This window comes from Carcharhinus amblyrhynchos, chromosome 19 (genome assembly GCF_965287045.1).
Source record: "Carcharhinus amblyrhynchos chromosome 19, sCarAmb.v2.hapA, whole genome shotgun sequence".
Lineage (NCBI taxonomy): Eukaryota > Metazoa > Chordata > Chondrichthyes > Carcharhiniformes > Carcharhinidae > Carcharhinus > Carcharhinus amblyrhynchos.
This window is the reverse complement of record NC_137342.1, coordinates 27,546,600-27,568,497: the sequence shown is the minus strand read 5'-3', so window position 1 is coordinate 27,568,497 and position 21,898 is coordinate 27,546,600. Positions and strand designations below refer to the sequence as shown.

Here is a 21,898-nt window from a genome sequence, read left to right as displayed (position 1 = left end):
ACATAGTTACGTACCTTAATAAACCATTCATTCGTTGGTCTACTTGGTGGTCACCCATCTTTGCGTGGTACCACAGGAACCTAGAGAGGTGAGCTAACGTGATTCCATCAACATATTAACTGCACTGCACATGCAATTTTAAAACACTCCCATTTTAAGATTTAGCTGACAAACTGAGCATTCAGTTCCTATAGTCTGACTGAACACTTTCCAAAATGTCTTTGGTTAAAATGAATCAGCAGCCTTCTCTAAAATCTTTGACATGGGTCTCTCAAAATTTAACTTACGACGATGGAACACAGCACATGCAATAACACTGCAGTGACCGACAATGTGTTTCTTGGCTCTTTTCTCAGTTATACAAAGGAAATGAAGATGGACTTGTATGGAAGTATAATAAATATATATATGGAATATATACACAGTAATTAAAGCACACCTTCAAAAATACATTGTAGAATGTATTACTGAGTATGCTGGATAAATGCCCAGAATGTAGCGTTAAAATTCTTCTCTCGTTGTTTGTTCTTCAGTAATTGAACTTACCCTTGCTGTCTCTGGTGGGATCATTTCTCAACTTATGTATGAACGAAGCTTGTTTTTAATATAGAAAATTTTTGGGTAAACGTTTACACAGGCACAACTTACATATATTGCACAGTGTTTGCTTAGTATGATTAATAGTAAAGATTAGCTGGAAAAGTGAACTGTAGGGTATCGTGTTTCTTTATCAAGGTGCAGGACTACTGGAGGGGGTTTTCATTTATGTCACCTTTTTAAAATATTTGCCACGTGGCGGTTTCTGGCAACTTCAAGAACAAGATTCTTTCAACTAATGTGATGCCAAGAGGAATTAATTTTGCAGATGTACTGGGTTGCAATAATGGGCCATGAGGGACAACAATAAAGGTTTAATAACAAGACTGAGCAGCTCGTACATGCTGTGTGTCTGCCCACACTCCAGGGAGAACTCCCACACTTCTAACACGTGACTCCTTTTGTACGCATGTCACCCCAATATCTGCTTGACTACCTGGTCCACACATGACAGCCAGAATTTTCCAGCCATTCACGCTGGTGGGATTCTCCAGTCCCACTGGCAGTGCACCTCTGTCCGTGGGTTTCCTGCCAGCATGGGGTGATATCAATAGGGATTCCCGTTGATAGCAGCGGGACCAGAGAATCCTGCTGTTAGCAAACAACATGCCACTTCCTGCCAGTAGGATGAATGTGGCTGGGAGGCCAGGGAATCTTGCTTTAAGCTATCCTAACCACACAATAAGGTGAGATAGATAAACACAAGTATTTTCAATATTGAGGAACTGCAGAGGAACAGAGAGATTTGAGAGCTGTGCGACTCAATTAGTAAAATCTGTTGGACAGGTACAAAAACAATGTTGAGACTAATGTTGAGTTAAATTGTGAAGAGAAACTATACAAACATGGGTTAAATTCCCTGGGATTAAACCTGGAAGGTCAATCTAATTGGCACCTTGAAAATGATAAAAAGTTTCAATAGTATAAATACAGCAAAAATGTTCCCTTTGATTGGGGAATTGAGGACAAGAATCTTAAAGTGAGAGTTAGGTCATTTAGGAGGGGAATCAGGAAACACTTCTTCCACAGGAGGTTTTGGGAATCTGAAATGTTGCCCTTAAAAGACTGTGGATGCTGGGATGATTGAAATTTTCAAGAATAAGGTTGATTGATTTTGATGAAGTTACGGTATATGGGAGTAAATGGAATTGAGGTATTGAGTGGTCATGATCTAATTGAATGGTACAACAGGCTTGAGTGGCTAAATGGTCTATTTCTCTTTCTAATTGAAATGCCTCCACAGCGGCTGGGGTTCCTCCACCAGATTCCCTTCATTTATAAAGTTAACTCCACTCTAAAGAGTACTTCAGGTCCAAATTCAGAAACAGAAAACTGACACGTTTCATTATGTACAGAGGTGAGAGTCCCTGATTGAGCAAACATTTACCATTCCATCAGGAAGCTTATACTCCAAGAGGCCAACCTCATGGGCTTGGTTGAGGTCTTTTCACCAATGTTCCTATCAGGAATGCATTCCCAACCCTCCCCTTTCTTTCCCTACTCCTGCTGGGAAATACACTAATACTCTCTTTCCATGAAACCAGGAGTGACACTGTGCTAACGAAGATAGAAATGGTGAATCGAAGTACACTGTAACATGATGCTTCTGTTTCAGACCAGGATGGCAGAAAAACTTTGTCATTTTGACCAGATGTAATGGAGTCAATGCATCTTATTTCTGTTGATAATACAAGGTCAAACGGGGCTCCATCGACTGTATTTTTTAACTGATTGGTTGTGGACTGCATGAATTCATATTACCTGTGGGCTTGTGCAGATAATAAATCGATCTCACTCTTTGTCAGAATCAGATTATTTGAGTGAAAGCTTTATGAAATGAAATAGCTTTATCGTTCAGGAATAGCCTTTCGTTCAATGTTCAACCTGTGGCATTGGGATGAATACATTCCAGAGCGATCCCCAGGCCTCTCAGACTAACTATGTGACCATGTTGTGTTTGATGGCAGTGAAAGCAAACCGCCAAATTGTGAGCAGTTTTGGGCCCCAAATCTAAGGAAGGATGTGCTGGCCTTGGAAAGGGTCCAGAGGAGGTTCACAAGGATGATCCCTGGAATGAAGAGCTTGGCATATGAGGAACGGTTGAGATCTCTGGGTCTGCATTCATTGGAGTTTAGAAGGATGAGGGTGGGATCTTATTGAAACTTACAGATACTGCGAGGTCTGGATAGAGTAGACGTGGAGAGGAAGTTTCCAATAGTAGGAAAAACTACAACTAGAGGGCACAACCTCAGACTAAAAGGATGACCCTGTAGAATAGAGATGAGGAGGAATTTCTTCAGCCAGAGAGTGGTGAATCTGTGGAACCTTTAGCCACAGAAGGCTGTGGAGGCCAGGTTATTGAGTGTCTTTAGGACAGAGATAGATAGGCTCTTGATTAATAAGGGGATCAGCAGTTCTGGGGAAAAGGCAGGAGAATGGGGATGAGAAAAAAAATCAGCCATGATTGAATGGTGGAGCAGACTGATGGGCCGAGTGGCCTAATTCTGCTCCTATGTCTTATGGTCTCAAATCCTTTTTAATTTGAAGAGTGCAATCCCACAGTGACATTGAAATGTCAAATTGCAGCCTGTGCGGAGTAGCAGATTTACCCACCCGCAGCAATACAACAGGTATTAACATAGCAATGTTATTATACAATGGGTGGCACAGAGGTTAGCACTGCTGCCTCACAATGCCAGGGATCTGGATTCCATTCCCAGCATTAGTCACTGTCTGTGCAGAGCCTTCATGCTCTCCCTGTATCTTCAGGTGTTCCGGTTTTCTCCCACAGTCCGAAAGATGTGCTGGTTAGGTGCATTGGCCATGCTAAATTCTCCCTCAGTGTACTCGAACGGGTGCCTGAGTGTGAGGACTAGGGGATTTTCACAGTAACCTCATTGCAGTGTTAGTGCAAGCCTACTTGTGACACTAATAAAAAGAAATAATAAATAAACTTGAAATGACAAAGGCTGCCTTTTTTATCAAAGAAACCATCTTTGCTACTTTGATCAGCTTTGTTGCAACTTTCATTCGTGACATCTGCTTTCTGAACTTGATGTAAAAATTCTCAGTCACTTTTCCAAACAAGAATTTTCTTTTGAGCTTAGTTTATTTATTCATGTCACAAACAGGCTTATGCACGGCCAGTGCACCTAACCAGCATGTCTTTTGGACTATGGGAGAGAACTAGAGCATTTGGAGGAAACCCACGCAGACATGGGGAGAACATGCAAACTCCGCACAGACAATTACCCAAGCTGGGAATCGAACCCGGGCCCCTGGCACTGTGAGGCAGTAGTGCTAACCACTGTGTCACCCGATGAATGTTTGGTTAATAATGGCAAACGGTCAATGGTTTCTGCTTTGGAGATTTGGAGCCGTTTCTAGGAGATGAACTACAAAACACAGGAATCACAGGATATATATAGTGCTTAAATAGTCTTCCTATGCTGGTTACGTGATACTGTAATTATATGTTGCGTTCTTCTTTTGTTTTCAAATAATTTTTTAAAGGTTGAAATTAAGGTAGTGTCAAGTGACAGTAATTGTACAGTTCTGTCCCTCGAACGAGGAACACATTGTGGAACTGTATAGAGGCTGCTCGGCTCAGGCCGCCGAAAGCCTTTAAAATGAATATTTTGATCACAGCAATACTTCTTCTTCAAGGTATGTATTTTCCAAGCCCATTTTATGGAAATATTACGGACAAGACATTTAATAAATATTTGTTTATGACTACTTATTCTAATGGTGGAACAGTGGTCAGCACCGCTGCCTCACAGCATGAGGGATCTGGGTTCAATACTGATCTCGGATGACTGCCTGTGTGGAATTTCAAGTTCTCCCTGTGTCTACGGGTTTCCTCCAGTTGCTCTGGTTTCTTTCCACACTCCAAAGATGTGTGGGTTAGGTTGATAGGGGGTTTAGTGGAGTAAATATGTGGGGTTACAGGGAAAGGGCCCATGTGGGATTGTTTGTCAATGCAAGCTTGTTGGGCCAAATGGCCTTTCTCTGTATTGTTGGGATTCTATGATTAATATAGGTGCGTCTTTGTCAATACTTGACTCAAACACAAAAACATCTCTTTAAGAACATTTGATGATGATATTTCTATTTGAAGAAGTATTAAGATGTTTATGTAGAGCATTGATTGAAAAGAAAGATTTAACTCAATAATGTTTCCAATTCTGAATCCTATTTTCTTAATAAAAGCCTTTCTGCTCCTTGCTGTTTTACAGGAATTTGGAAAATCAGTGCAGCAAGTGTTTCCTTCTCATCAAGTCCAGCCACACTGCCTGAGGAAGTACCCATTGGCACAGTAGTTGCAACAACAAGTGATGACTTTGGTGCTACAGAATTCATCTTTCTAGGAAGCAATTCAAATTTTGATATTGAAAACGGTGAGGATTCTATCAGCACAATTCAAGCAAAGGTCAAAAGAGTATGTCATAAACTGGAAAAGACTTGAGTGATTGTTCAGTGCTTCCCAGTTAAGTGCACGCTGACTTAATTATACAGCTTTCTGAAGTTTTCTTTTCCCCTTGTACTTTCCACAAATATAAAAGACAAATATACAACAAAATCTGACAAACTTATATCAAAAACTTTCATTAGTCCATACAGTTAAAGCCTCTGTAACCACAGTAGCTTCAGTGTTATGGGTAACAGATGATGTGAAAAATTAAGTTAGTGTCACTGCTGCCCACTTGTGCTGTGGCTCATGTTGGTGTCATGTTGTTGTTGGCATTAGGACAGGATTTATGTGCACACTAGGAAAGTACAAAGTGGACAGATTGTGATATTAGTCTGCCTCTAAAACTGATTTGACACTTATCCTGCCATTTTAAACCTTGCTGCTCTAGTTAACACCCACCCCTGAACAAATAGGGTATGATTCACCCATTCAGGTGGTTGTGGGGTCCGAATTGTACTTGCTGTTTATTAGCCCATACCTGAATGTTGTCCAGGTCTTACTGCACAAGGACATGGACAGCTTCAAGTATTTGAGGGGTCACAAATGGTGCTGAACATTGTGTAGTCATCAGCAAACATCCCTACTTCTATCTTATGACAGAGGGAATATCGTTGATGAAGCAGCTGAAGATTGTTGGACGCAGGACACTCACTGAGGAACTCCTGCAGTGATTTCCCAGAACTGATTGATCTGTAACCACCACAACCAACTTCTTTTGTGCTAGGCATGACTCAGACCTGAGGAGAGCTTTCCCATTAATTCCCAATGATTCCGATTTTGCGAGGGCTCTTTGATGCCACACCTGATCAAATGCTGCCTTGGCAGTAGCTCTCATCTCGCTGCTGAAGTTCAGTTCTTTTGTCCATAGTGTCATAGAGCTTTACAGCGTAGAAAGAGGCCATTCGACCCATCAGATCTGCGCTGGCCATCAAACGCCAATCTATTCTAATCCCATTTTCCAGCCTTTAGTCTGTAGCCTTATATGGTGTTTCGAGTGCTCATCTAAATACTTCTTAAATGTTGTGAGGAAATGTCCATGTTTGGATTAAGGCTGTTACTGTATCACAGCAATCCAGCCAATTTGCTGATGAGCTGTGACACATTGAGCAATCAGATAGTAGAATGTAGAAATTGGTTTGGATTTCCAGCGCCTTCTGCTTTTACACAAGAGACCAGCCGCTGTTTCAGATATCTTTAAAACAAATACCAGGCTTGGTTTTCCTCAGTATGTGTTTGTCATAGGAGAGAACAAACCAAGTCCCAGTCTTGGGTCAGAGGCATAGCCTTGACATAAGAACATAAGAACATAAGAAATAGGAGCAGGAGTAGGCCATCTGGCCCTTCGAGCCTGCCCCGCCATTCAATAAGATCATGGCTGATCTGTCGTGGCTCAGTTCCACTTTCCCGCCCTCTCCCCATAACCCTTAATCCCTTCTCTTATCAAAAACCCATCAACCCGCTTCTTAAAAATATTTAGCGAGGCAGCCTCCACCACTTCAACGGGCAGAGAATTCCAGAGATTCACCACCCTTTGAGTGAAGAAGTTCCTCCTCAACTCCGTTCTGAACCGCCCCCCCTTTATCTTGAGGCTGTGCCCCCTAGTCCTACTGTCTTTTTTGAGCGGGAAGAGTCTTTCCACCTCTATCCTATCCATCCCATTCATCATCTTATACGTCTCAATGAGATCTCCCCTCATTCTTTTAAACTCTAACGAGTACAAGCCTAGTTTATTCAGCCTCTCCTCATAGCTCAACCCCCTCAACTCCGGTATCAGCCTAGTAAACCTCCTCTGCACTCCCTCCAAGGCCAAAATATCCTTGCGCCGCATAGTCAGTGCAAACCCAGATTCCAGCAAAGAGGAAGTCAAGACCATTGTTGTACAACTCTAAAGGTACAACTTCACTGGACAACATCTGCTGACAGCTGGAGGGCAGTGGCTAAAATGTCTGACACCCAAAGATCATGCTGATACAGACAGAACGTAGCTGTCGAGCTGGATCATTTGTCATCTTCGGACTGCCTCTGCCACCACATTTTTATAACAATGCTGCGTTTGGACCTTACACGTGCCTACAGGGCCAGTTACAATATTTCAGGAGGCCCTTGAGTCCCTAGGTTTAGGTCAAAGGAAAATATGCTCTCATGGTTTTTTTCTGTTTGCAGAATAGCGCTGAGTAAAAACTTGTTTTATGCATTTTGTTTCAGCAACTGGAATTATTAAAACTATTGTAGATTTTAACTATGAGGACCATATACCTAAATCATACCTACTTGTGGTGCAAGCTGCGAATGGCTCATATAGTGCCTCCCAAACTCTGACGGTATCACTCGCCGATGTTGATGAACCTCCTGAATGTACTTCAGTCGTTAATGGAGAAGGTAAAGCACGATGCAGAAAACACTGAACTTTGGCTTGCTTAGGTTTGTGTAATAGAGCTTATTGATGACCTCTGCTAAACATCTTGATCCTTGATGCTGCAAGGTGACCCACCCTAACCTGGTGCGTCTGTTTGGGGAAAGAGCATGTTTGCAGAGTGATTTGAAATATCTTTCTATGTTAACATGATTGTCTCAATGCAAATTGTTGCCTCAGCACTGGCTAAACCTCTCTCCCTCTATTTTCGTCCTTTAAGATGCTCCTATTAATCTAATTCAACCAAGATTTTGGGCCCTGAACTAATATCTGTGAAGCACTTTGGGATGTTTTATCACTTTGAAGGTGCTATATAAATACAAGTCATTGTTCTTATATTGCAGGCAGTAATGAAAACTAAAACAGTGGAGTTGGATTTAATGCACAGTTTAAGCAAACTCGTATCTTCAGCCCAACAGCAGTCTTCCAGTTCTCTGAGAGTCATTAGCCATTAGTTGCTGTACAGGGCCTGTTGGAGAGACTTGTAGGGATGACAGGAATTTGACTTAGGCTAATATTATACGTAAATATAAAGACATTATATGTGTCTTAATATGGGTAGTCTATGTCCCATTGAGACTCCTGTATTAAGAGATATCTTCTAATATGCAGCTCCTGACAGCTGAAAAACCTATTCCAGCCATCAAGGAACAGAACGAGAATAACTAGTTTGCTGGAAATAGAGCCAATTCAAGCATCTTGTGTTTGCCCAAAGATGTTTAATAATTAACCATGAATCATTTCTTCTCTGTACACATTACTGGACTGCATGGCTAGTTGTTGATGGCACAAGGGAACATTATGAAAGTCCAGCTACATCCCCTTACCTTAGAAAGGATTTATTTCCACAGAGAGAGTGCAATGAAGGATCACCAGACTTGTTCTGCAGATGGCAGGGCTATCTTATGAAGACAGATTGGGGAAACGGGCCTGTATTCTCTAGAATTTCAAAGAATGAGAGTTGATCTCATTGAAGCCTACAAAATACATGAAGAGTTGATGCAGGTAAGATATTTCCCGAGACTGGGGAGTCTAGAACAACGGGGCACAATTTCAAAGTGAGGGGGATGCCGCTTAGGATTGAGATGAGGAAAAACGTATCTTTACACAGTAGGGTTATGGGTCTTTGGAATTCTCTATGCCAGAAGGCTGTGGAAGCTCAGTTATTGAGTATGTTTAAAGCAGAGCGTGATAGATTCCTGATTAACAATAACGTGAAATGTGGAGATAAAAGCAAAATACTGCGGAAGCTGGAATCTGAAACAAAAACAGAAAATGCTGGAAAATCTTAGCAGGTCTGACAGCATCTAGAGAGAAAGAATATAGCCAACATTTTGAGTCTGGATGACCTTTCGTCAGAGCAGAAGTATAGAGATAGTTTTCATTTGGGAGAATCCTGGCCACTAAGTGCCCAAAGGTTGGGAAAACTGGAGTATTGTGCAGTGTTTATTCATACAGAAGTTAGTAGGTCTAGAACAAAGACAAAGAACAGTACAGCACAGGAACAGGCCCTTCAGCCCTCCAAGCCTGCACCAGTCATGATGCCCTAACTAAAATAAATCTTCTGCCCTTACTTGGTCCATATCCTACTATTTCCTTCATATTCATGAAACCATCCAGATGCCTTTCAAACTTGCTAATGCGTCTGCTTCCAACACATTCTCTGGCATTGCTTTCCAAGCACCCACCACTCTCAGTGTGAAAATCTTACCTCGCAGATCTCCCTTAAACTTTCCCCCTCTCATCTTGAATCTATGACCCCTTGTTATTGACACTTCCACCTTGGAAAAAGCGTCTGAATATCCAGCTTGTGAATGCCTCTCATAATTTTGCACACCTCTATCTGGTCTCCCTTCAACCTCTGTCTTTCCTGTGAAAACAATCCTAGTTTATTCAACCTCTCCTCATAGCCAACACCCTCGAGATCAGGAAACAACCTTCTTTGCACTCTCTCCAAAGCTTCCACGTCCTTCTGATAGTGTGGTGACCGGAACTGTGCGCAATACTCCCACCTTAACAATGAGAATCGAGCCCTGAGATCAAGGTACTGATTTCCCATCCACTTCTAATGCACACAAACAGCAGGGAAAATAACAAAAGTCAACCTTGTTTGAAAGAGTACAGTGCTGGACAGTTTAGTACCTGTTAACTCTTGCTGTTGTTTCATGCAGGACCTAACGTGACTATCTCTGAGACTAATAATATTGGAGAATTTGTTTATCGATTCTCAGCATCAGATCCTGAAGGTGCTTTGTTAAATGTGAGTTGCTTTTTTTCATTTGATGTGATTTTGGAACAACAGAATGAAAATCCAATGTGATATTAGAACATCTACTTCAACTGTTTTTTTTCATGCAATTAACTGCTGAAATAAGTTGTTACTGTTAGATTTCTGCTGGAATTCTACCACCCGCCCGCCACAGAATCGGAGCAGGTCAGGGGCAGAAAACAGAAATATCCGTTGACCTCAGGCGGGAATTCCCGGTCTCGCTCAGACGAGGCCGTAAAATCCCCCCTTTCATTTCCATATTACCTGGAAATTGAGGAGCTCCCCCTGCGGCCCAGGGATCATCTAATTCCCAGCACTGCCCCCCTCAACCCCCAGATATCATCATCACTAACCCCGCACCCCACCAGCACTGTTACCCTTGAAACCGCCCCTGCCCATCACACCCAGGATTACATATCGTCTATCGCACCCCTTTCCCTGCCTGAGATCAGTGACTTCCCAGCCTCACCAATCTCTCCACTGGCGACCTGCTGCTGGCTTAGTGTTTCAGCCTCTCATAGCCTCCAAGCCAGTGAGCTGCAGAGGGAGCATAAAAGACTGTGAGAAAGACTGATACAGTTGGGGAGGATAAAAGAGCACGAGAAAGAAATAGAGTGAGAATGGAGATGGGGAGAAAAAAGAGCACAAGAAGGAGCAAGACTGAGAGTAGAGTCAGGAGGATACCAGGGTATGAGAAAGAGTGAAAGCAGAGCTGGAGAGATAAAAAAGCACGAGGAAGACTGAGATGTGGGATGTGGGCATCACTGGCTGGGGCAGCAGTCATGGCCCATTCCTAATTGCCCTTGAACTGAGTGGCTTGCTGGGAACATTTCAGGGGGCACTTAAAAGTCAACCACATTGCTGTGTACATGGAGTCACTTGTAGGCCAGACCAGGTTCCTTGCCTAAAGAACATTAGGAAATCAGATCGGTTTGACAACAATTGACAAAGTTTCATGATCATTGTTAAACTTCTAATTCCAGACTTTTGTTGAATTTAAATTTCACCATCTGCGGTGGTGGGATTCGAACCCCAATCCCCTGTCCTGTTGGCCTTGTATCAATATTTGGGGAAATGTTAGAATCTACTGTCAAGGTTGTGATAAATGGATAATTGTTTGGGCAGAATCAACATGGATTTCCAAATGGGAAATGATGTTTGTGAACTTGTTTGAGTTGTTTGAGGATGTTACTAACATTGACAAAGGAGAGGCAATGGAGATAGTGGCCGCAACTTTCTGGCCATTCATGCCCTGCTTCCACTGCAAATGAGAATGGAAAATTTGGTGCTCAGCCAAATCTCCATTCACTGTAGCGGGACTGGAGAATCCTATCAGCGTGGACAGCCGGAAAATTATGATCAGTATATTTGGATTTTCAGAAGGTTTTTGATAAAGTTCCCCACAGGAAGTTGACTAGCAAAATGGAAGTACATGGGTTGAGGCAATATACTGGTGTGGATTAAGGATTGGATATCAGGCAGAAAGCCGAGAGTAGGAATAAACAGGTCATTCTCGTGGTGGCAGGCTGTGGCTAGTGGGGTACCACAAGGATCAGTACTTGGGCTCCGTTTGTTCACAGTATGTATCAATGATTTGGATGTGGGGACCAAATGTAATGTTTCCAAATTCATAGATGATACAAAGCTAGGTGGGAATGTGTGTTGTGAAGGAAATGTAAAGTGACTACAGGAGGATTTGGACAGACTTAGTGAACGGACAAGAACATGGCAGATGGAATATAATGTGGAAAATATGAGGCAATCCACTTTGCTAGAAGGAACAGATGTGCAAAGTATTTCTGAAATGGTAAGACATAAAAAGTGTAGATGTACAAAGGGACCTGCATGTCCTTGTCCATAAGGCATTCAAGGTTAACATGCAGGTGCAGAAAGGCAAATGGAAATTATCTTTATCGCACGAGGAGTAGTGAATCGTTGGAATTCTCTACTCCAGAGAGCTGTTGAAGCTCAGTCGGTGAGAATGTGTAAAGCAGAGGTTGATAGATTTCTGACTAACAATAACATAAAGAGTTATGGCGATGAGGTGTGTAAAAGGCACTGCAGTCAATGATCAGCCATGATCTTATTGAATGGCGGAACATATTTGACGGGCTGAATGGCCTATTCCTCTTCCTATGTTCCAATGGAACTGACTTGGGATGGTCATGAATCACAATCCCAACAACCACAAATATAACGTGGATAAACTTTTAACAACTTTCTAGAACCTCATTAACTGTGGCAATGAAATCAATCCGACTGTTGACTGATGCATGTAACTTATTGATTTTGATATTTATTAATGAACAAAGTATCATATTTCCACACCAAATGTATGACATTCTGGTTATTCAAAACAGTACCATTGCACCTTTTACAACAATGTTCTTTTAAAAACTATGTTTTACAGTATACAATTCTCCCACTCTCCACATCGGGTACTCTTACACTGTTTGATATTGATACGGTGGGTGCTATTTCTACAATAAGCTCAGTGGATTATGAAGCTACCGATCAGGTACGACTATGACGATCTATTCACTTTCTCAGCCCTTTATACGTAATGGCATCATAAAACTCACTGTGTAATTGTTTATTAGTTTCAAATACCCCTGTGACAGAGATAGAAAAGGTATTTGGGTGAAAAGGATCAATGAATTGGAAAATAGACTGAAGAAAGGTCATTGAATGCTGATCGGTTGGGTGACTGTTATCATTTGTTCTGAAACTGTCCTGAAAAGTTGGCTAGACATCACCCAGCTCACAGAAAATTCAAGTCCTTTCATCTTATGTCAACAGATCTACAATATGATTTTTCTAATTTCTATCCAAATCTTTAACTATAAATCCATATGCAATTTAAATATAAATCTGTATGCAATGAAATGGTTAGAAAGCTGGCCCCACATTTGCTGATCTGCCCATCCCACCATCAGACAGATGATTCTCTGGGCTGATAGAGGCCTGTTCACATTTATTAGCAAACATTGTCTAATCTAAACTTTCAAAGTGCTTTCAATGTTCAAATCAAATGCACCAAAAAAAAGGAAGCATTATGTTTCATCGTGAACAAAATGAACTGTGCCATATGAGAGTCAGGCATTAATTTAGAGACACAGTTGCTAAGATACCAGATGCCACAGTATAGTAAGGCTGTCTGAATACTGAAGGTCTGAAGACTATACGTAGATAAAGACTGGCCCACCATCCTACAATAACTAATGCTTATGGAATTGAAGAGGAGGCTGTGAAGGTTTGATATAAATCCATGTTGACCAGATTGAATTTTAAAGCAATGTTCTGCATACTTTCTAACTGTAGAACAAAGAACAGTACAGCACAGGAACAGACCCTTCAGCCCTCCAAGCCTGCGTTGACCACTTTGTCCTGCCTCGACCAACCGCTAATATCCCTCTATTCCCCATCTGTTCATGTGCCTATCCAGATAACTCTTAAATGTCACTAATGTATCTGCCTCAGCCACCTCTCTTGGCATTGTGTTCCAGGCCTCCTCCATCCTGTGTAAAAAAAACTTCCCCTACATATCGTCACCGAACCTTTCCCCCCTTATCTTGAGCTCGTGCCCCCTTGTAATTGTCATTTCTGCTCTGGGAGAAAGCTTCCAACTGTTCACCCTATCCCTACCTCTCATAATTTTACAGACTTCTGTCAGATTGCCCCTCAGCCTCTATCTTTCCAAGGAGAACAATCCCCGTTTATTCAATCTCTCCACATAGCTAATATCCTCTTTACCAGACAACATCCTGGTAAATTTTTTCTGTACTCTCTCCAAAGCCTTCACGTCCTGGTAACCAGACTTGGACACAGTATTCCAAATGTGGCCTAACCAATGTTTTATATAACTGTAACATAATTTGCCAACTTTTGTACTTGATGCCCCGTTTGATGAAAGCAAACATGCCATGTGCTTTCTTCATCACCTTTTCCACCTGTGCTGCCACTTTTAAGGATCTGTGGACCTGTACTCCCAGTTCTCTCTGTGTGTCTATGTTCCTGATGGTTCTGCCATTTATTTTATAGCTCCCACCCGAATTTGTCTGAATTAAATTCCATCTGTCATTTCTCTGTCCAATTTTCCAGCCTATCTATATCCTGCTGTAAGCTCTGACAATCTTCATCACTATCTGCAACTCTGCCAATCTTAATATCATCCGCAAACATGCTAATCAGACCAGCTATGTTTTCTTCATTTAAATATATTACAAACAGCAGAGGTCCCAGCACTGATCCCTGAGGAACACCACTAGTCATGACGTGGAGATGCTGGTGGTGGGCTGGAGTAAACACAGTAAGTAGTCTCACAACACCAGGTTAAAGTCCAACAGGTTTATTTGTTGCGGCATTGTGAAACTTCTTACTGTGAACACCACTAGTTACAGACCTCCATTCAGAAAAGCACCCTTCCACCACTATCCTTCACCTTCCATGGTGAAGCCAATTCTGCTTCCCTCTAGCTAGTTCACCCCGTGAGATTTAATCTTTTGCATCAACCTGCCATGAGTGACCTTGTCAAATGCCTTACTAAAGTCCATGTAGACAACATCCACAGCCCTTCTGTCGTCAATCATTTTTGTCACCTCCTCAAAAAACTCAATTAAATTACTGAGACACGACTTTCCTGGTACAAAACCATGCTTTCTGTCGCTAACAAGACCATTCGGTTCCAAATGTATATAGCCCCTATCACTAAGAATCTTCTCCAACAATTTCACTATCTCTGATGTCAAGCTCACTGGCCTTTAATTACTCGGGTTATCCTCGCTGCCCGCCTTAAATAACGAGACGTTAGTTATTCTCCAATCCTCTGGGACTTCACCAGTGGCTAACAAGGAAACAAAGATTTCTGTTAGAGGCCCAGCAATTTCAACTCTTGAAGGAGCAGTTGTATCCATGACTTGGTGGAGAGACATGGGTTTATGCTGAGCTGTATTCAAGGAGAGTGCTGCTTCAGACGTTTCTCAGGGGTGGTTCCCTCCATGGTTGAATCATGAAGTATCTATTGCAACCAATCCCTGGCTCTCCTGTAGTTAGTTGGAAGAAGTCCATCACAACAGGAAAATTCTGCCCATTGATTCCAGCTGGTCTCCATAATGAAAATGAACTCATGTTGTTTATCTCTGCAGCTGAAGCAGTATCATGCAGTGGTTTCTGTTGCTGATCCAGCAGGCAATACCTGCACTGGCTTGGTAACTATCTACATTGCTGATGTCAATGATGAAGTTCCAGTCATAAGGTTTGTGCTTAAACTTTTTTTATGTAGGGCACATTTTGGGTTATTTGGCAAAAAGAGTCAGCTTTGTTCTTGTATATAATATTTAAAAACTTGGGTGGATCATAAATTCTGAACTCAAATGTACATTTCTTCCGAATAATTGCAGGAGGTGTTCATTTTCCTCTTTCTGACATGTTTTCTGTTAAAAATGAAAATCTGAAATGTCATAATCTCATAAATTTGTCTGAGATTTAGTTTCAGAGTGAAACATTACATGTCACTGAAATAATTCTTGTGGTCTCACATAGTTAAAAAAAACTTTTAAAATTTAGCCTTTTATTAAAGCTAGAAGTCCCAGATAAATCCTCGGACAGTAATCAAGGATACAGCTAGGTTTTAAAGATTGGGGGGGTGGGGGGGGTGCAAAAAAAGAGGTAAATCAAGAGAGCAATGATTAAATCACAACTTGAGTTGTGAAACTCTTTATCATTGAAAAGGCTCAGGGTTTATGCAGTTCTGAGATCCTAGGACAGAATGAGTAAAAATAGAAAATGATGCAATGATTTTAGAGTTTAGAAGGATGCTTAAACAACTATAACAGTGCATTCAAAGTTTCAAACGAATAAAAGAACAAAGTCACACATTACAGTCTAAAATAGCAGGATTTTATATCTGCAGCTATAGAAAATGATTAGACAGAAACGGTCCTGACCTGTGTTAACCAGGTTCAGATTCTGAAAAGCACCATGAATTGTAGTCTTATTGTAGCTCATCCATCTGTCATTTATCCCTAATCATATTCTAACTCTCAATGTCAAAAATAAAAACATTTATATGATGCCTTTAATGTCACAAAATGCCCCAGGTGCTTCAAAGGAGCCTCGTGAAATCAAGAATGACAGAAAGCCACATAAGGGGATATTAGGAAAGATGAGTATGCCCCTGGGGAAAGTGAAAGATTTTAAGGAATACCTAAAGAGGGAAAGTGAGGTGGCGAGTCAGAGAAGAGTAGGGAGGGAATTCTAGAGCTTTAGGGCCTCAACAATTGGAGACTTTGCCCCAAATGGTGCAGCAGTTATAATTGGGAATGACAAGCAGCCAGGATTAGAGATGTGCAGATATACTGGAATGTTAGAAGGCTAGTCGTAATTACAGAGATAGGGAGGGACAAAACCATGAAGGGATTTGAAAACCGGAATGAGAATTTTAAAGTCAAGATTTATTTAGAGCAGAAGTTAGTGTAGGTCAGGGAGCACAGGATGATAGGGGAATGGTTTTGCTGCAAGTTAAGACATGGGCAGCAGTGTTTTTTGGTCGCCTTGGGTTTACGAGGATATGCATGTATATGTCAATGTAGATAAAAGTGGCAAATTGGTAATGAGCAGCAGAAAGGCTGAGATTCATGTTAGTGCACACTGATGGTACTTTAATTTACATTTCTGCCTTCTCCCATTGTGTTTTCTATTGATGCTTTAATAATCATAATTTAGTTCAAAACAATTGAAAAATAAGATCAGCTTCAAAAGATTCCAGGTAGCACATTAATAACACGCATCCATTTTCTAGTCAATGTCCTTCAAGTCCAGTGTCAGTGGATGAAGAATTACCTGCTGGAACAACTGTAGCTTTTCTATCAGCCTATGACAATGACACCACTGATTCCTTGACTTTCTCCTTTGGAATCCCTGAAACTGATTTCCAAATTCAGCAAGGTAAGCGGATTGACATCCTTCATTCAGTCACTTCAAAGAGAGAATTTGGGAAAGTTATGGGTGTGGCCGTGTCAACTTAAGTTATTAACCTGACCAGCAATTTAACTAAATGGACTAATGAAACATGAAGGCTTAAGAAACTAACTTCACAAAACTGGTGCATCTCAAACTAGATCCCGCCACAGCAGATAGTGAAATTTGAATTCAATAAAAAATACCTGGAATTAAAAATCTACTGAATTAAGAATCTACCATTGTCGATTGTCGGAAAAACCCAACTAGTTCACTAATGCCCTTGAGGGAAGGGAATCTACTGTCCTTACCTGGTCTGGTCCACATGTGACTCCAAAGCCAGAGCAATGTGGTTGACTCTCAACTGCCCTCAGAAGTGGCTTAGCAAGCCAATCAGTTTCAAGGGCAACTAAGAACGGACAATAAATGTTGGGACATCCAGCGATGCCCATGTCTCATGAATGTATAAAAAAAGGGTTGAAGCAGCTTTAACAACTAAGCTATATGAAATAAAATGGACTGTTTACTAAGGTCATATGTTTTATAGATAAACTGTCTTAGTAAAATAAATGATTGATATTAACCAACTTATCTCACACTTTCAGCTGGAAATAATGCATGGATTCTTACTAATGCCATTTTGGACTATGAAAATACCTCTGCAACCACAGACTATCAACTAAATATAATTGTCACTGACCTGGCATCTCAAGTCGCCAGCTGTAATCTAAATGTGTCTTTAAATAATGTCAACGAAGCTCCTGATTGTGACCCTCAGTTTGAAGCAGGTGAGTAGGGTGAAAATGAAGTAATCAGTACGTTGACTGTCAGCCTGTTGACGTGCAAGCGTATCTGTTTCTTGTGGACACATCTGACTCGTATCTACAGAGGCTCTGCTGTAGAATGGAAGGATGAGTCTTAGCTGTTTTCAGTGTGCTAGTGGGAAGAGCTCAGTCTTGGGCAATGATACATGCTTGCCCAATGTATGTAATGCATTGAAAGCCAGATGAAGCAGGTCAACGTGTTGACTTGTGTGTCAGACATTTGGCAAACACGTGTTGCAGCTTCATATTCATTCAGTCAGATGTGAGAACATAGTGGTCTGTCAATGAATATTTCTTGCAAGGCATCAGGGTTAAGATTGCAAAACTTTAGAGTGTTTTCTGTCCCCATCAATCCTGGTATCCAGATTGCAGTTCACTCAAGAAAATATTTTGGGAATCTTATAATCAGACATATGAGGGAATTTTAACTCCGCCGTATGTTAAATTGTTAAAAATTTGAAATCCAACAGCAATCTATGTAATCTTTCCTTTTTCTGCTCTAACACATGTTACATTTCGGGGTGTTCAAGTAAGCTATTCCTGAGAAGGGTGTCATAATTATACAGGAAATTGGTGGATATAGTGAATCAAGAATCTTGGTTCACGGAGAGTTCAATTTACCAATGGAATACAGCTCAATGTATGCAGCACTAACTAATACACAAACACTTAGGAAGAAAAGAACAGCTTTCCCTTCATTTCTCATCTTCAACAGTGCATGAAAACATAAATTAAAGGAAAAAACAATACAGGCATACAGCTGTGGGTTCCAGATAACTTCATTAGTGGTTTAGTTGATGAATTGACAATTTGTATTAGGAGAACATCAGAAATTCCAGTTAGTAGTGAATTCCAATGGGCAGAGTGCCAGATAAGACTGCAATTAACTGAGGTTCTGTTCCTCAAATTCGGAAGGAGCCATTTCAATTTAAAGTTTCTGGGCCAGACTTTGAAGGGCTAGGGATACCTAGAAATGAAAGGGAAGTGGTGGCTGCCAGATCCAGCAGGTTAGTACTTTTAGAGCATGGCTTGTGGGCCATTTCCATGCCCTCAAGGATGCATTCGGTCCCAATCTCTCCTTTTCTCTGTGATTCTACTCCACTTTGATGTAGTCCTTCAGCTCACCTCGTCTCCACACTCCAGAAGCACCCTCGACAACCCCAAATCCTGTCAAATTATCTGGGCCTGTTCCTAGTGGTCCATAGTCGTGGCCTGCTGCTGCAGGCTTATCCAATCAACAGCCAACTGGCCTTCAGAAATATGCACAACTCTTCTGGCTCGCTACCAAAATGTTGTGTCCCAAGTTAATTTTCATGAAGGTAGTAACCCTTTGATCCTCAAGGAGAAATAAAAGAGGATTACAAAATCTTTAGCCCTCAGTGGTGAAGGTCATTACAATTGATTTGTTGCATGAGGATTCTTTTATTCTCTGATCTTTGCTGACAGCATTTGTTGCATATCCATAATCATCTTTATGCGTAAGTCATGGTGATAAATTCCACTCAAGTTATTGAAATACTTCATCATCAGTAAATGTCAAATATAAACTAATTTGCACCATCAGTACCATATTGATAGAGTACTAGTTACAATATTCACATTCCCTTTGGTGCAGGATCTTCTGTCACTGTTGCTGAGGACATTGTTAATGGTGCCTCTGTCTATAAGATAACAGCATCTGACCCCGATGGAAATGATTTACAAGTAAGTTCTTTCTAACAATAGGCTGTTTTTGCTCTTTTTTTTGAGCTTAAAACGTGCAATCTAAGTTTTTACCCTCATTTTGAACCTTTCAGTCCTGTACACAAATGTTCTATGTAGGGAATTCCAGGACCATTTAGAGAAAAGAGGTGATCCAGTGACCATGGAGTATCTAGCCTGTGCCCTACATGCAGTGACAGTGTTAATATGGTTGATCCAGTTTAAATTCTGGTTAATGGAGATTCCCAAGCAGTTGATAGTAGTGGCATTGTGATCAGCACAGCAGGTTGCTTCTTGTCTTTTTGCAGATAGCTACAGTCCGTGCCCCCTTCCTTCTCACCTCACTCCTTCCCTCCCATTTTCCTTCCTGTTCCCCCATCCAACAATCACCAATTCTCTGGCTTCCTGCTTTTCACTCACGCCTCTCTTCATCTCCTTTTCTGAGTTTAATCCCTTTTCTTTCTCCTTCTCTCACTCCCATTGCCATTCCTATTTGACCATAGCTCTAACTGCTCCAAACAGCCTTCACCCAGTCTGCTTCCTTCTCCCTCGTTCACCCCCGTCATATCCAAATTAATCTCAATTGTTGAATTCTTCTTAACCGGTCCCTTCTTCCAAAAGAACAAAGAACAAAGAACAACCCAGCACGGGAAACAGGCCCTTCGGCCCAACGAGCCCGCGCCGCCGCATCGCCCTACACCTATTCTACCCTGCATGTCTACGAATGGGACCCTACTCAGTCAGATTCAGGGAAGAAATAGTGTCAATTTGGTGGAAACCAATTAGCCTAAGAGCACATCTTTGGGGTGTGGGAGGAAACCGGAGCGCCCGGAGGAAACCCACGCAACCACAGGGAGAATGCGCAAACTCCCACAGACACAGGCCCAAATCCATGTATCTGCACAGCTAGCAGTGCTAGTCACTGAGCTGTTGTGGAGCCCGTCTATCGGTCCAGGATCAAGCACACACACCGACATGAAGTACTAGGCCACTCCTGGACTTCCAAGAGCAGCCCACGCACAACCCGCCGTGTGCATGCCCCTCGCTTGACACGAGGTGGACCTCCACCTGTGGAATAAAGACAAAACATATTAATCATACAGCCTGCCCTTCCGGTGTCTCCCGAGGTTTAACCCTATTTAATAGCCCCTACCATATCCCTCCATTCTCGTTTCACTCATGTGCCTATCTAACTGCATCTTAAACGAGTCCGACGTGCCTGCCTCCACCACCCTACTCGGTAGCGCATTCCAGAACCCCACAACTCTCTGTGTAAAGAACCTTCCTCTTACCTCCAAATTATACCTCCCCCCCCCTCACCCTTAAGTGATGACCTCTTGTGTTCGTACCCAGTCTAGGGAGCAGTCTCTCACTATTAACTCTATCTATTCCCTTCAGTATCTTATATACCTCTATCATGTCCCCTCTCAATCTCCTTCTTTCCAAGGAGAATAGCCCCAGTCTCTTCAGTCTCTCCTCGTAACCCAGTCCCCCCATGCCAGGCAACATCCTGGTAAACCTCCTCTGCACCCTTTCCAGAGACTCCACGTCCTTCCGGTAATAAGGTGACCAGAACTGGACGCAGTACTCCAAATGCGGTCTGACCAACGTTCTGTATAACTGAAGCATTAGACGGCAGCTTTTATACTCTAAGCCCCTTCCTATAAAGGCTAACATCCCATAAGCCTTCCTAACAACGTTCTCCACTTGTGACACAACCTTCATGGATTTGTGGACCTGCACTCCCAGGTCTCTCTGTACGTCTATACTCCTAATCGGCCTACCTTTTATCACATAGCTCCTCTCTGCATTATTCCTTCCAAAATGCATCACCTCGCATTTGTCAGGATTAAACGCCATCTGCCACCTATCTGCCCACTGCACCAACCTGTCTATATCCTGTTGTATCACCTGACAATCCAGTTCTGTACCCGCCAACCCTGCCATCTTGGTGTCATCAGCAAACTTGCTGATCACACCACCTACTCCCTCTTCTAAGTCATTTATGTAGACTACAAAGAGGAGAGGTCCCAGTACCGAGCCCTGCGGCACACCACTGGTCACTGGCCTCCAGCCCGACAAGGTACCCTCCACAACTACCCTCTGTCTCCTATTTCCCAACCAGTTCTCAATCCACCTAGCTACCTGGCCTCGTATCCCATGCGCCTTAACCTTTTCTACCAGCCTACCGTGAGGGACTTTGTCAAACGCCTTACTGAAATCCATATAGATGACATCAACGGCTCTCCCATCGTCAACCGTTTTTGTCACCCCCTCAAAGAATTCCACCAGATTCGTAAGGCAAGACCTCCCTCTAACAAAGCCATGTTGCGTATCCCTAATCAGATCGCAACGCTCCAAATGCTCATACATCCTACCCCTAAGTATTTTTTCCATTAACTTCCCTACCACCGACGTCAAACTTCCCTTTGCTTTCTTCATTTATTCTCACACCCTAGCTGTCTCCTCTCGCCAACTCCACTGAATTGGTCTGTTTGCAGACATTGTCCCAACAATATTTGACTCCGGATGTCTCCCCATACCTTGTTCAACCTAGACACCACGCAGGCCCTTGAATATTCCTGTGCAACAGTACAAGGAATCAAATAGAAGACACTTGATCTTCACTTTAGAATAGGATAGAAAATGCTGGAAAAACTCAG

At 42.1% G+C, this 21,898-nt stretch overlaps 1 protein-coding gene across 1 annotated transcript in view; it reads left to right on the top strand.

Annotated features, from left to right (window-relative positions):
- The first annotated feature begins 291 nt into the window (after positions 1–291).
- The window catches only part of LOC145355610 (protocadherin Fat 4-like), a 143,787-nt gene continuing 122,180 nt past the window's right edge, over positions 292–21,898 (top strand). The window contains exons 1-9 of the mRNA XM_080207855.1: positions 292–391; positions 4,836–4,997; positions 7,277–7,450; positions 9,656–9,744; positions 12,164–12,271; positions 14,898–15,007; positions 16,553–16,698; positions 17,316–17,498; positions 19,150–19,238. Coding sequence (XP_080063981.1) covers positions 292–391; positions 4,836–4,997; positions 7,277–7,450; positions 9,656–9,744; positions 12,164–12,271; positions 14,898–15,007; positions 16,553–16,698; positions 17,316–17,498; positions 19,150–19,238 — 1,161 coding nt within the window. The remainder of the gene's footprint in view (positions 392–4,835; positions 4,998–7,276; positions 7,451–9,655; positions 9,745–12,163; positions 12,272–14,897; positions 15,008–16,552; positions 16,699–17,315; positions 17,499–19,149; positions 19,239–21,898) is intronic.